The 14793-nt window shown below is 46.7% G+C and overlaps 1 protein-coding gene across 1 annotated transcript in view; it reads left to right on the top strand.

The window, feature by feature from the left end:
• Window positions 1-248: 248 nt before the first annotated feature.
• Ikbkb (inhibitor of nuclear factor kappa B kinase subunit beta) overlaps window positions 249-14793 on the top strand; it is a 53027-nt gene continuing 38482 nt past the window's right edge. The window contains exons 1-4 of the mRNA XM_051170039.1: window positions 249-359; window positions 621-743; window positions 12857-12951; window positions 14172-14289. Coding sequence (XP_051025996.1) covers window positions 639-743; window positions 12857-12951; window positions 14172-14289 — 318 coding nt within the window. The 5' untranslated portion in view covers window positions 249-359; window positions 621-638. The remainder of the gene's footprint in view (window positions 360-620; window positions 744-12856; window positions 12952-14171; window positions 14290-14793) is intronic.

Genomic DNA, 14793 nt, shown 5'->3' with positions numbered 1-14793 from the left:
GTGGGAGAACAGGAAGGCAATTCCTATAACAGTCCCTAAGTCGGTCCTGGCGGGCTCAGCAGATTCCCCCACCCCGACCCCCGCCACCCCCTTGTTAACTGTCTAGCCAGTCGGATCAAGCTCAGCCCGAAAAGAGCTAGGGTAAAGAATCCTCCATTCCGTCAGGTCCAGAACCCCGCATCAGGCTGTTCCTCCAATCCCGGCCAGCCACTCGCGCGTCTCCTTTAAGAGCCGTCAAGCTCCCGTGACGTCAGGGCAGGAAGTGTTTGAGGAAGTGGCGCTGGGGCTAGCTGCGTGGGGACCCCAAGTTTTCATGTCCTCAGCGGGTGTCGCTGGCGGCCCCGAGGCCCCTGGGGCAGGTGAGTCCCACGCGAGGGCGGCTCGCGGCTCATGGAAGGGCTCGCGTCGACGCGCGCTCTGCCTCTTCCCGGGGACTGAGGCTGCGATCGGTGAGGAGCGGGACCCGCCAATGGGCCCGGCCGCCCCAACTTTTATTAATTAGCTAAACCAGAGTCTGCTGCCCTCACCTTGCAGGGCATCAGCCACTGCTGCCTCCCTGCTTGTTGAGCTCCAGTTCTCTTACTTTCAACTTGTCTTTTCCCTCCCCTACTTGCTTCTAGAGTTTGCAGGGCATAGATATGAGCTGGTCACCTTCCCTCCCAACCCAGACATGTGGGGCCTGGGAGATGAAAGAACGACTCGGGACCGGGGGATTTGGAAACGTCATCCGGTGGCACAATCAGGTAGGGTTCTGGCATCAGCGGGAGCAAGTGACCATTTTCGGTCCTCCTAATGTCCTGGCAGGTGTAAATGGGTGGACCCCCTTCCTATCCTTGGCGTGGTCCAATGGGAGCGTAAGAAAAGGGACTTCAAAGGGGGCTGCTAAACTGACTCTTAAAAACTTTATTAACCGTACCACTTAAATAAGAAGAAAATAAAAAGGAAGTTGTAATTCTAAGTATTTTAAATTACATGTTTACTAATATTTAGACTGACACGTAAATACACTGATGAGTGATAAATGTTGTAAAATACAGGCAGCGGTAAAAGATGAGAGCAGCCATGTAATCCCAGCACTCTCCAGAGGCAGAGGCAGGTGGATCTCTGTGAGTTCGAGAGGCCAGCCTAGTCTACACAGTGAGTCCAGGATAGCCAGGACTACGCAGAGAAACCTGTTTCAAAATCCAAAATGGAAAAAAAAAAAAAAAAAAAAAAAAAAAAGATGTGCAGCACATATAACGCTGGGTGATTTGGACTGATTTCTTTTGGATCTGATTATATTCTCATTATTTTAGTTCTTATGTGTCTGGTGTGATTTTTTTCATATTAAAAGTTTCTGTTCTTTCAATTTTTTTGTTTGGGCTGGTGGTAGGTACACTGAAATACTTGGCAGGAATCTCTAAGTTACTTGCTTACTGTATGAGAGTTATTTTATCCAGTTTGGATAACCAGTTCATAATAATGCCTAAAAAGCACACATCACCTGTGGCGTTTCTGTAGCTCCAGCCATCCTTCTGCTGCAGGACACTTAGCTCAGGACACTTGCGTACCAGACATGACATAAAGCTGTCGAACATCGGGCTCTCAGCCTGTGCCCTAAGCCAGGTCCTCAACAAGCCAATTAAAGGAGTCAAATGAATAGTGGAAAGCAGGAGGTTCAGTCACTGTTGTCACGTTGGGAAGAAGGACATTGAGACCCCGAAACCCTCCCAAGTCCATCTTCACGATCCCAAGGTTAGATTAAGGTTTAAATAGAATGCCAAGGATTTGCACATCCAAGCAGTCTAGTTGTCCAACGTACCACTGACCCCCCCTTTTTTTTTTCTGAGAATATTTTAGAAATCTCTCTCCCAGAAGACAAATTCCCCTTCTGGCTGGTGCCTTTCCTCTCCCAGCAGGAGATTCCTGGGGAAATCCCCATCTCTGAGGCGGCCAATGTCTTTAAGTGTCTCTTTAGAATATCTTCTTTTCTGCCAGGCCAGTTGCCGAACCTTCTGATAGACCCGGGAGAATGCTCTCCAAAGCTTATTTTTATGTTTTAGGGTTCCAGTCTTGGACAACACTTGGGAAACGCACACAAAATTAGAGGCCATCCTTCTGGGGGCATTCTTCCTAAACAGCTACGATTAGGGTCTTGACTCAAAAATCGAATGGTCCAGGTGAGAGACTAGTCTGCTTGATGGTGGTGATGGTAGGGAGAAACGGGCAGATTTAAGAGATATTTAGGGGTAAAAATCAGCAGGACTTAGGGGGGGTACAGAAGATAGGGGTCGGAGTTGGGGAGGAGTCTGGCTGAAGAAGCTGCCTGCTTGATGCTGGAAGTCCTCTACCATCTTCGTGAACCAGTGCTCAGGGAAAGCCCGGGGGCGGCTTTGGGCGCAGAAGCGATCTCTAACCCGTACCTGAGATCAGACGACGCAGCGTTTTTCTGTTGAGTGTGCATTGGTTCCAAGCCTCTTCAAGAATGCAGCAAAGATCTGGCCGCTGCTCTCGGCGTCAGTCATCTTCTTGCTACTTCACTGCAGATTATTTGTAGCTGTCACACGAGACATTGCGCAGAAGAACCCATGTCAAAAGCGCAGCCTAAGAACCAGGGTCGTGATTGCAAACCTATTATTGCTTGCTGGCGGCGGCAGGCTGGGTTTCTGGCATGCTGGGTTTGTTTTGCGTTGCCCTGAGCTGCGTACCATCCTTACCTTACATGCTTTCCTTTCAGTGTTGACAACTCTCCACGTTGTAACTGAAGAGTCAGAAAGAAGCACAGGGGATCTAGGTAGCATACCAGAATAGGATATAACCGTTGGATCCAGACCATAGACTCCACTGGGCTTCTCCTGGCCGGGACTAGAGTTTAGGACACGCCCACACATTCCCAGTTATTTCACAATCAATCCAAGCCATTTTGAAGCACTAAGGAAAAGCTAAGGGATCCTCAAATCTCTTATCCTTCAGGGAAAAGGGGCCTTGTAACAGATGACCCTACTCCAGTTCCCTTGGTTCCTGGTTCCCCTACACGGTGTGGGCTTGACAGTCTTCACTGCCTAGGAACACCCCTAAATCTAGAGCTCAAGACTCAGCACAAACCCATTTGTGGTTCAGGTAGACTAATGTTTTCGTCAGACTTTGAGATACACAGAGGAGAGGGGAAAGGCACACCTCCAGGGACCCCAGCCTGCAGCTCCTCTTGAGTGACCACATGGCACTTTTTTTTTGGTTTTTCGAGACAGAGTTTCTCTGTGTAGCCTTGGCTGTCCTGGACTTGCTTTGTAGACCAGGCTGGCCTCGAAGTCACAGCCATCCGCCTGCCTCTGCCTCCGGAGTGCTGGGATTAAAGGCATGAGCCATCACCGCCCGGCAACCACACAGAACTTGATTGGAACCCTGACAGCCACTTGCCACTTTTTTAGATTTTGGGTCACAACTTCTGGTGAGCATGATGGATTCTTAACATGACTAGAAAGGCATGAAGCAAGTCCCGTAAACATCTCCGGATTTCCTTGCAGCTATTATATTGTCTGTGTGTTGGAATGGGTAAGAGGTTGGCAACTCCGGGGCATCCATGTTCATATGATGGGAAATAATGAGCATGCTGCCTGTTAGAAGGCAAGGATCAATTATTCTTACAAAGTCGTGCCAGCCTGGTCTACAAAGTGAGTCCAGGACAGCCAAGGCTACACAGAGAAACCCTATCTCAACACTGCCCCCCCCCCCAAGAAAGAAAGAAATAATGCTTATCAAGGTGGTACACACCTTTAACCCCACAGCCCACCCAGGAGGTAGAAACAGGCTGGTCTTTGTGAGTTCAAGGCCAGCCTGTTCTACAGAGTAAGTTCCAGGACAGCCAGGGCTACATAGGGAGACCCTGTCTCAAAACAAAAATAAAACAAAACAGGTGCTGCCTGTGCCAGGTGTGCTGTCCGTATTCTTTAGCTCACTCAGTTGCAGGAGAAGACTTTGAGGAAATGGAACTTCATCAAGTTCTTGAGCGGAAGTGGGCTTTAGATGGCCTGTCAGGAAAAGAGACAGTTAAGAGGGTAGAGTGGCACCTAAGGAAATGACAGTTTCATATTCTGCACAAGGCTCCCTATGGATCGGACCCTGAGTTTTATTTTAATTGCCTTCATTGGAAGGGTTTCATTTCTTTTCCTTTCTATGGCTAAAGAGCCAAAGGCTGGATGGACTCAGTGAAGCATATTTAGTTGCTCAAGGAAGTGGCAACACCTTTATCCCTGAGACTGTCCCTCACTTCTGTGGGCAAGATTGGAGGCCACTATGTCATTTGTGTCTGTGTTGCAGGAAATCAAAGAAGTTACAGCCCCTTATCATAGGAATAGGTTGTCTCCTCCATTTGATATATTGGGAAGAAAGATGCATCTAGACTTTTTTGAAGAAAATTATGTATTTTATTTTTTGAACTTTTTTTGTTTGTATGTTTGTTTGTTTTTTGAGGCAAAGTTTCTCTGTGTAGCCTTGGCTGTCCTGGACTCACTTTGTAGACCAGGCTGGCCTCGAACTCACAGCTATCTGCCTGCCTCTGCCTCCCGAGTGCTGGAATTAAAGGTGTGCACCACCACCACCCGGCTTATTTTTTGAACTTATAACTACATATTTATCCCTTTCTTTTCTCTCCAAACCCTGCTATATATCTCTTCTTGCTTTCTTCAAAATTCATGGCCTCCTTTTTCATTAATTATGTATATATATGTATATACATATATACACATATATTTATACACACATATGTGTTCCTAAATACATAAATACAACCTGCTGCGTCTGTATAGTGTGCTATATGTTGCATATATACATATGTATAGTATATTTATATTTTCAGGGCTGATCATCTGTTAGTGGATAACCGATTAGTACGTTCTGCCCTGGGGAAGACTGTTTCTTGCACTCTGAGCATCCCTGAGTTGCCTGTGCTATTTGCTTTTCCACGTCCACATTAGCATTTCTTTTATTTATGTTCTTGATCAACTCGGGCTCAGGCAGTCTTGTTGACTACCTAACTTCTGACATTCCTAGGAGACGCACTCTCTCAGCGACCCCCCCCCCCCCCCCCCCCCCCCGTTCCTCTGGCTCTTGCGGTCTTTCTGCTACCTCTTCTGAAGTGCTTCCTGAGCCGTAGGTGCGGAAGTTGTCCTGTAGATGTATCCCAGACCTTTACTTTTTAAGCACTTGTTTGAGAATTTTGTACAATGTATTTTGATCATATTGAGTTGTCTCTCCCTATTCCTCCTAGCTCCCTCCACACTTTCCTACCCAACTAACTTTATATCTTAAAAAAAAAAAAAATCCAGTCTAATTTGTACTGCTTCCTACTACAGTGTGATTGACCCTACCACAATATACATGCGTAGAGGAACTGATTCTCCCTCTCTCGGCATCTATAAACTGCCACTTGCTGCCCAGCTAGGGGTGGGACTTCCTGCCTACATCCCTCTCCATGCTTGGACTCTCCCTGGCCCGAGCCTGTGCGTGTTGTCAAAAAATCCTGTTTTGTTTGAGTCACCCACAACCCCTGGCTCTTACAGTCTTTCCAGAATGGTCCCTGGGCTTAGGAAGGAAGGCTGTGATGTAGATGTCTCATTTTGGCTCTTACTCTGTGCTCTGACCAGTTGTGGGCCTTTGTGTTACTTCCCACTGACTGCAAAGAAGCTTCTGAGGGTTGAATGGTGCACCGGTGCGGGTCTCCAGGACACATGCGGTGGCTTGTGTGTTCATACCTTTTGATTCCCCAGCCTGGTCCCATCCACACACTCCTTCTAGGCCCAGTTTCACACTTTTTTTTTTTTTTTCCTTCTCTGAAACATCGATCTTGTGGGGCAGGATCTGAGAAAGAGCCTGATGGCTCACTGGTCGTCTCCCTATGACACTGTTGCTGGCTGGGTAGTTATAAATGATTGGCCTAAACGAAGTTATATAAATGTTAAATAAATATATATAAGTGAAGTTCTAAGGGGAGTTCTGGGCTTTTGGGGAGTTTCCCCTGGATCAATAGGAGGCTGACCACACAGAGTTGGGTGTTCCCGTCTGTTGTCTTTATAAACTGGCTTTCTAGCACCCCTTTGGGCAGCCCTCTTCTTTAGGTTTTATAATACACAGACATACACAAGATTTGTGTCCTTATGTAAAAGGCAAAGAGTAGCAAAATCTACAGACCTCCAAAAATACCTGTGTTCACATGGACAGTACAATTGGCTCCTCTCCTTTTATTGAGAATAAAAGCCATTTTTCTTTCTTTTTTTCTTTCTTTTTTGAAACAGGGTTTCTCTGTGTAGCCTTGGCTGTCCTGGACTCACTTTGTAGACCAGACTGGCCTCGAACTCACAGCAATCCTCCTGCCCCTGCCTCCCGAGTGCTGCCATTTAAGGTGTGCACCAGCACACCCGGCTGTAAAGGCCATTTTCCAATTGTATTCTATTTAAGGAGTCTGCTTATTAGCAAGTTGGAGGTATCCCTAGGTTGCTTTCCGTTGCCGCCACACACACTATGACCAAAACCAACTTGGGGAGGAAAGGGTTTCTTTGGCTTATAGGTCCTTCCTGAAGGGAGGGTGGGAACCTGGAGGCAGGAACTGAAGCAGAGATTGTGGAAGAACACAGTACTTACTGCCTTGCTTTCCATAGTTTACTCAACTTTTCCAGTAAAACCCAGGACCACCTGCCCAGGGCCAACACCATCCGCAGTGGGCGGGGCCCTTCCACATCAATTATTAACCAAGAAAATGTTCTACAGTCTTTCCTGTAGATTATTAGATAGGGGCAGTTCTTTGGGTAAGGTTCCTAGTTACTCTAGCTATGTCAAACTGACAAAACAAAGAAACTTAACCAGCATAGGGAAAGAATTCAGGCCCAGTCTGGCTCTCTGAACTAAGAATCCTTTTTTGTTTTGTTTTGTTTTTTCGAGACTGGGTTTCTTTGTGTAGTCTTGGCTGTCCTGGACTTGCTTTGTAGATCAGGCTGGCCTCGAACTCACAGCAATCCTTCTGCCTTTGCCTCCCAAGTGCTGGAATTATAGGCGTGTGTGCCACCACATCCAGCTGAACTAAAATTTTGTTTATTTATTTTTATTTATTTATTCATTCTTTTATATATATGAGTTTCTATCTGCATGTACATTGGCATGCCAGAAGAGTGTATCAGATCACATTATAGATGGTTGTGAGACACCATGTGGTTGCTGGGAATTGAACTCAGGACCTTTGGAAGAACCCATGGCACTCTTAACCACTGAGCCATCTGTTCAGCTCCAAACTAACATTCTTGATCTGGGGATTCTTGACAGAATAAAGTCATTTATTGCTGTGGGAATTTTCCCACCTGTGAGCACATTTCCAATGTCTACAATTCAAGGACTATGTAAGGGAATGTTTGTTTCTGTCTTGGACATTCCTAGGCCTTAGAAATTAGGATTCCCCTGCAGCTGTAGGGTAAAGCTGAGCTGACACAGGCAGCTCTGTCCCTGTTAGCCAACTGTTTGCATTTTCTACGTTTGGAGATCGAAGGCCAACCTCATATATTTATTCTTCAGTGGCAGTCTTCGTTATATAAGTTATCTGGGCCTCTAGGTTGAGCTCGCCGACAGCTTTGTATTAGCTCTAGTACGTGTGCATTGGGCAAGAGATTACAGTTACCCAGCGAACAGCCCAACAAGTCCCCTAAATCACAGTGGATCTGATCATTTGTCATACTGTTTGTGTAGAGAATGTCCCCCTGCCCCACAGACGTCAGTACCTTAATCTCCTAAATCCTCGGGATTGAATGGCAAGGGAGAATCTAGGTTGCTAACCACCTGGCCTGAGATCAGCACATCATCCTAGTTTATGTAGGTGGGTGCAGTGTCATTGCAGGGGCCCTGAAAAGTGGGGAAGGAGGCAGGAGAGTCAGTGCCAGATCGATCCTAGGTGAGAAAGATGCAAGTGGCCACTAGTGGACTTGAGGATGAGGTAAGGGGCCATAAGGCAAAGAATATGCCCAGACTTGGACTGCAGGAAATCAGGGATGATCTCATAGAGCCAGTAGAAGAGAACACAGCTCTGCCGACATCATCGTCGACTTGGGATATACAGAGCTATAAGATATCTTGTGTTATTTTAAACAACTGGGCTTATAGTTAATTCATTACAACAGCAATAGGAGAGCCATGCACTGCTCTCTGTGTTAAAGTTAGACGTGTGTAGACTCTTTGGTCTCTGATACAGACTTTGTCATCCCAGGAGTTACAGTGTCTTCGTGGAACTGCAAAACACTAGCGAACCCATTATAGCACTGTGCGTGGAAGCACTGCACGGAGGAGGGCCTGCGCCGGTGGCCTCAGTGATACAGCTCGCCCTCCCACGCCCCTCTCAGCTGTGGAGCTCTGCTTTCTGCAAGCCTAGGCTTCTTTTGAGATTCTACCTGACTAAAGGCCAGGGTAGAGTTCTTGATTGAGGCTGGGTAATTTCTTTTTAATGGTGATAATAATCTGCATTTACTCTAGTGAATAGAACTCATCTTACAAGTATTTTGGAAATAATGCAGTCATGTTTTAGGGGGCCGTGTTTCTTTCAAATGTATTTTTAAATGTGTTATTTGACAATTTTGTACACGTGTATAATTTTTTTGGATTGTGTTCACCTCTAGTACCCTCTCTTATCCCTCCTCCCACTGAACCCCTTCTTGTCAACACGTCCCCCTACTTTCATGTCTTGTTCGTGTGCATGGTCCATTTGGGTTTGATTAAGCTTGTACATGAGTTTGGGTGGGGCGTGAGGCTGATTGATCTGTAAGGCTGAGATCAGCGTTCTGGTATCTGATGCGAGCCTTCTCCCTGTGCCATCACTTGGTGGGAGGCAAAGGCCTCTACATGATACCATCTCACCCCTGGCTGCCTATGACCTGACTGATCAGCTCTCAACAGCCCCGTCTCTCTTTTTATTTTGTTTTAATTTGTTTGAGACAGAGTTTCTCTGTGTAGCCTTGGCTGTCCTGGACTCGCTTCATAGACCAGGCTAGCCTAGAACTTACAGAGATCCACCTGCCTCTGTCTCCCCAAGTGCAGGGATTACAGGCATGTGTGCCACCACGCTTGGTTTCCAACTCTTAATACAGTTACAAAAGCAATTAAATTTCAACATTCCAACCTTAGCATTCAGCATTAGTCAGATTTGCTGTTAATGAAACAGCCCTAAAACTGGGCAAAAAAAAAAAAAAAAAAAAAAAGAATCTAGCACTATTAGGAAGTGAAACTCCAGTCCATTTGAGACTAGGCGGACACATTAGAGGCTCATGATCTCAATGATGGTATTTTCCAACTGTGGCTCCTGAGAATGTGCTTTCCTAATGTGGTCTCACTCTTGAGGACCGTGGACAGACTTGTCCGTGGGTTCGGCTGTGTAACCACCGTGATGGATTGAGCAGCCAATCAGCTCTTCTTCAGCGAGGATCCTAGAACCCAGGCCAAAATTCGGGATTCTAACAAAGAAAAGGGAGGAATGATGCTGGGCAGAGCCCAATGGTAAGGAAGCCTCGTCCTTTGGGCTGGCCCGAGGAGGCTGTCAAGCCCACAGAAGTGGACACTAGGCACAGACAGCATGAATGAACTGTGAAAACATGTCTTTAAGAGGACAGCTGTCTAAAATTATACATGCGTCACTTGATTTACACAAAATGTCCAGAAAATGAAAATCCACAGAGAAGGAAAGTAGATGGGTCTTGCCAAAGGGCTGGAGAGACTCCAGGGAAGATGGGAAGTGAATCCTGTAGTGGGCGTGGGGCTCGTGGGTGGGGACCCTGCCCCCGCATTAGTTGTGATTTAGGGTGTCTACTTACAGTGTACCAGAAAACTAGATGTGGAGGTAGCTGCATCTTAGACAGCCTAAGCAGTAGTTCTGGATTATAAACACACTCAGAGAGTATTTTAGAGGTTTTGTAATAATTGTGCTCTAGCATTAGAGTGGTAATGGCCCCTCCCATTTCTGAAGCTTTTGGTGTTAATCCTCTGTTTCAGGGTTGATATCACATTAGGTAGCGCCCCATTGTGTTTGGAGATTTCCCTTTTTCTTCTTTGACCCAAGCCCTTGCAAGAGTTTTGGCCATTTGGGTAAATAAGACGCAGTGGTGCAGTTGGATCTTAATGACAGCCGCCTGCACCCTGGGAAGTCTTGCCATGGTCCTCTTACAAGAGTTAGGTTGCAGGAGCTGGAGAGATGGCTCAGAGGTTAAGAGCACTAGCTGCCCTTCCAGAGGTCCTGGGTTCAGTTCCCAGCACCCACACGGTGGCTCAGGCATCTGTAATGGGGCCTGATGCCCTCTACTAACTTCCAGCTGTACATGCAGACAGAGCATTCATATAAATAAATAAATCTTAAAAAAAATTTAGAATCATTTCCTAAAATGTACAAGTGAGGCAGATGGTCAGTGGGGGCCTCAAGGACATCCTTCATGGGTGCCAAAAGTATTATCTAAGTTGTCTAAAGCTGATTTTGAAGGTCTTTAGAGATTTCGGTCCTTTGCCTTTTTTTATATATGGAGTCAGAAATCTTGTTCTGTGTGAAAAATAATCCACCATCAGTTGTGAATGAATGAGGTTGTTTTGTTTTGTTTGTTTGTTTGTTTTGGATGCAACTAGCAAAATTGAAAGACCAAATAGCAAAGAGCAGAGAGGTAGAGGGCTAAGCAGCATCAAATCGGGTACTTCAAACATTCAGAGTTCTAGAACATTCAGTTCAGGAGCTGTCCAGTTAGCAGAACATACTAAAGCTTCACCAGATGGGTGCTCACATCAGCCGTCAGAAGTCCACTGGGGAAAGCCTTTGCTGAAATTGTCACTCCAGAGTTCCCAGATGAGGGATTTCCAGGCAGAACAGAGCATTCTTTCCGTGGATAAAGTTCTCGCTACAGGCATTTCTATACCGTGCAGTAAACTGCAGTAATTTCTGTTGGGGAGGATTTCTCTTTCTAGCTGTTCTCAACAGCCTAGCTGGTGTCACTCTGACACTACTGTCCTTCAGCCCTTCTGGAGGCTGCCACTGGTGACTCCGGGACACCTGGCACTGGGGCTTCTCCCTGCTGCTGCCCAAACCACAGGCTCGGAACCCTCCCCTCCTGTGTGGTCCCTTGGATTATTTCAGGAACCAGCCACCCAGCTAACTAGTCACAAAGCATTGGTTTTCCCATTAAAGAAACCACAGTGAGGTTGAGAATGTAGCTGAGTTGGTAAGTGCTTGCCCCGTGATCACAAAGCCCTAGGGTTGAGCCCTTAGCACCATATACACTGGGCACAGTGGTCCATGTACACCCATTGGGAGTATGAACCAGGAGGCTCAGAGATCCAGTGTCATCCATGTAGCCGTTACAATTATCATCCCAGGCTTGGCTTCATTGGAAGCCAATTCTACAACCTGCTTCAGAAGTGTCTCTGCATTATGCTTAGGACTGTGCCCTTGTAGAGTTATCAGACACTTGCTTTGGGCTGTCTGTCTATACACGATTGCCATGTCCTCATCTTCATTACAGCCTTGAATTGTGGCATGTCAGTGTCCCTTTTTCATAAGTAAAGACACAGTCCATATGTGGTTTTCCCAAAGGATACACAGCTGGTGAAAGTTGGAGTTTGAGCCGTCCTGTGACCCATTGACTACCCTATGCTTGTCTTCTCTCTGTAAAAGTATCTTTTATTTGCCTGTTTCAGTTGTTGTCTCAGAGGATTACTGTCTCTGTCTGGTATCCTAGGCCTAGGCCTGGAAGCTTCTAGCCTCTATACAATCTAACCTAGGCCTAGAACATTTTTAGCTTCTGAGACTTACTGCTTAGTAAGCTCACCCTTACTTGTTCTTTCTGAGCTCTGGGCTGGCTGGTTCAACTCAGCTGTTCTGGCTCAAACTCTTCTTCCAGCTGACTTATTTAATCTGTCTTCTCTCTTGGTCTGGAATTGCTCTGCTCAGCCTCAAACTAACTCAGCAATCTGCTCTAATCCTCTGGTTTCTTCTCATTTTCTGGCTCATTCAGTCTTCACCTGAGTTCTCTCTTTGCAACCCATCTCTCTGTTACTGTCTGGGTAAAACTGCCTCCTCTCTCTGAAAAACTGCCTCTTAAATAGCTTCCCTTTTTACTCTCCTCTCGTGAGAGCTGGGCATATCCTATTCTGTCAAATCTTCTCTGATTCGTCACCTTTTCTGTCACTTAGACATCACTTTCAAACATGGGTGCTTTTGTCTACAAACTAACTTTACCTTGGTTTGGGATTAAAGACATGTATCACCATGCCTAGATCTAAGCTTTTCTTTACCTGATACTTGCTCTATACCAGGCAGGCCTTGAACTCAGATCTGTTTGCCTCTGTCTCCTGGATTAAAGGTGTGTTTGTATTCCAGCTGGATCACATAGACCTAGATCTTTGGATGTGATCTCTTGCCTGAACAGCCATGTTCTGATTAACATTCTTCTACATCTCTCTGAAATAAACAAACAACAACAAAAGTCCTACACAAAACAATGGAGACACCTACTTCAGCCAATATTAAGCTGAATCACACAGAAGTGCCATTTTTATATAAGAAACAGACCAATCAGCAGCAACGCTGTATAGTTTAGCCTGGCGTTACTATGGCAATGGTTAGGGTATGAAGCAAGGGGTGAAGTCCCTGGACAGGAACATGCTACAGGGGTTTGTGGAGGAGATGGGGACAGAGCAAGGTGTGAGGGATTTGTGTTCCCAAGATGGGTGGCTGAAGCAGGAGGTGGGCAAGCTGTGATGCGGGCATTGCGAAGGGAGCAGGTGCCCAGGTGTTCTTCAGGACACCTGTGTGGCCATCGGGGCTCGGTAGTGGTCCTGTGTTTGGTTGTTAATTGTCCCAATGCCCTTTCTGTAGGTGACAGGTGAACAGATTGCTATCAAGCAGTGCCGACAGGAGCTCAGCCCAAAGAACAGAGATCGCTGGTGCCTAGAGATCCAGATCATGAGAAGGTGAGGGCTGGGGCCCATACCTGGGGAAGCCACTTCCACAGCCCTGTGATCCTGGAACAAAAACCACAGCACGTTCTACCTGCCGTATCTAGAAACGAACCCTAAGACCCTCCCATCAGGACACTGCCCAGGCTATCCAGATAGGCGACTGTCCTTGAGACTTCTAAAGGAGTCACATTTAAACACTACACTAAACTTTGTGGTCAGTTCCATTACATTAAATTTAAGATAACCATCATAGCTAGGCATGGTGGTTGCTCCTATAGGCCCAACTACTTGGGAAAGGCAGGAAGAGTGGTTGAGCCTGGGCAGTTGAGGTCAGCATAGGCAACATAACACAGTGTCAAAATTACTTAATTCGTAAGCTAGTGAAAACAATCATGATGATAAGTTTTTATTTGTCAACAAAACTCCTTGCTTTCCCCATGTTCCTAATTTCAGAGTGGCCTGTGAGTCTCTGCTGCTGCTTGCCCTCTGTGGATATGTGCACAGTGTGGACATAGGGTCTCTCTGTCCTGGGTGACTGCTATTCTCCCAGCTGGCAGGACCTATAGGTGAGCACTGCAGAGTCAGCTTAAAGTCAAGCAGATGCTCCCTCCGCTCAGTTCTTTAATTTTTAAAGACTATTTTATTTTTATGTGTATGAGTGTTTTGCCTGCATCTGTGTCTGTGTACCACATGCATGCCTGGTGCCTGAAGAGGCCAGAGCGGGGAGGCGGAGCTGTTGGAACTGGACTGCAGAGCAGGCTGTACTCCACCACATGGGTGCTGGGACTCAGACTCTGGTCCCCTGGAAGAGCCCAGTGGTCTTAACCGCTGAGTCATCTATCCAGTCCTCTGCTCACTTCTTAAAAAGAGGAGAAAGAGCCGTCATCTCCTCCGTTGGATGTCCACATGCATGCTTTCCATTAAGTGGCGCAAGGGAATACCCTGTTGTCACCTATCAGAAGCAGTCTTACAGTACACTCAAAAATTGAAAAAGGGTGTTTCAAGGACAATTAAGCGATATGTGATATACTTGTAGGGTGTTTGAGTTCAGAGGGCTGAGGAAGGCTGAGTAAATATATGTTAACTTGCTAGAGTACCAGCAAATCTCGCCTTCCTGGACCCCCATCTTCTGTTTAGTTACCAGCAGGACTGGTGAGATTGACTGAGGCATGGAGCAAGGGGGATGGATTTGAGCTGAAGCTTGGATGCTTATTGGTTCCTCCTCTTTCTAGACTGAACCATCCCAATGTGGTGGCTGCCCGGGAAGTCCCGGAGGGGATGCAGAACTTGGCCCCCAATGATTTGCCTCTACTGGCTATGGAGTACTGCCAAGGAGGAGATCTCCGACGAGTGAGTCTTCTGGACTTATGGGATGTAGGTCCATGTAGGCAGGGCTGGGGGATGGGAGGGGAGACAAGGAGAGGCCTTTCACCACCATGCAGGAAGCTCAAGGAGTCAGTGAGCTAGCTTCACCTACTTGACCTCCTACTTCTATGCCTTCTCCACGCTGATTTCTGTAAGTCTAAATCAAAAGACTGAGTCAGAAGTGCCCACAAGAAAGCTGAAGGTGCCCTGAATCACATGATCACTAATGTGACAAGGGAAAGTTACCATCAGGCCTGGACCACGGGAAGAAACTGAGTGAGTCTCAGTGGAAACCCTTCCACCTTTGGCACATTAAGGCCACTGCAAGCTTTCGGGGTCAGTGTCACTGCCGTCCAATAGGGAGAGACTTCCTCCACAAACATGATAATACTACACAGAACCCCAGAGGGCAGGAAGGGAGCCGGCTTAGTCATCAAAGAACAAGGCTGCAGTTCCAGGTCCTCCTGACTCACCTGTCCAATGGCCTCT

Source organism: Acomys russatus, chromosome 27 (genome assembly GCF_903995435.1).
Source record: "Acomys russatus chromosome 27, mAcoRus1.1, whole genome shotgun sequence".
Lineage (NCBI taxonomy): Eukaryota > Metazoa > Chordata > Mammalia > Rodentia > Muridae > Acomys > Acomys russatus.
The sequence above is the reverse complement of the archived record's forward strand: the minus strand, read 5'-3'. Positions and strand labels throughout refer to the sequence as shown.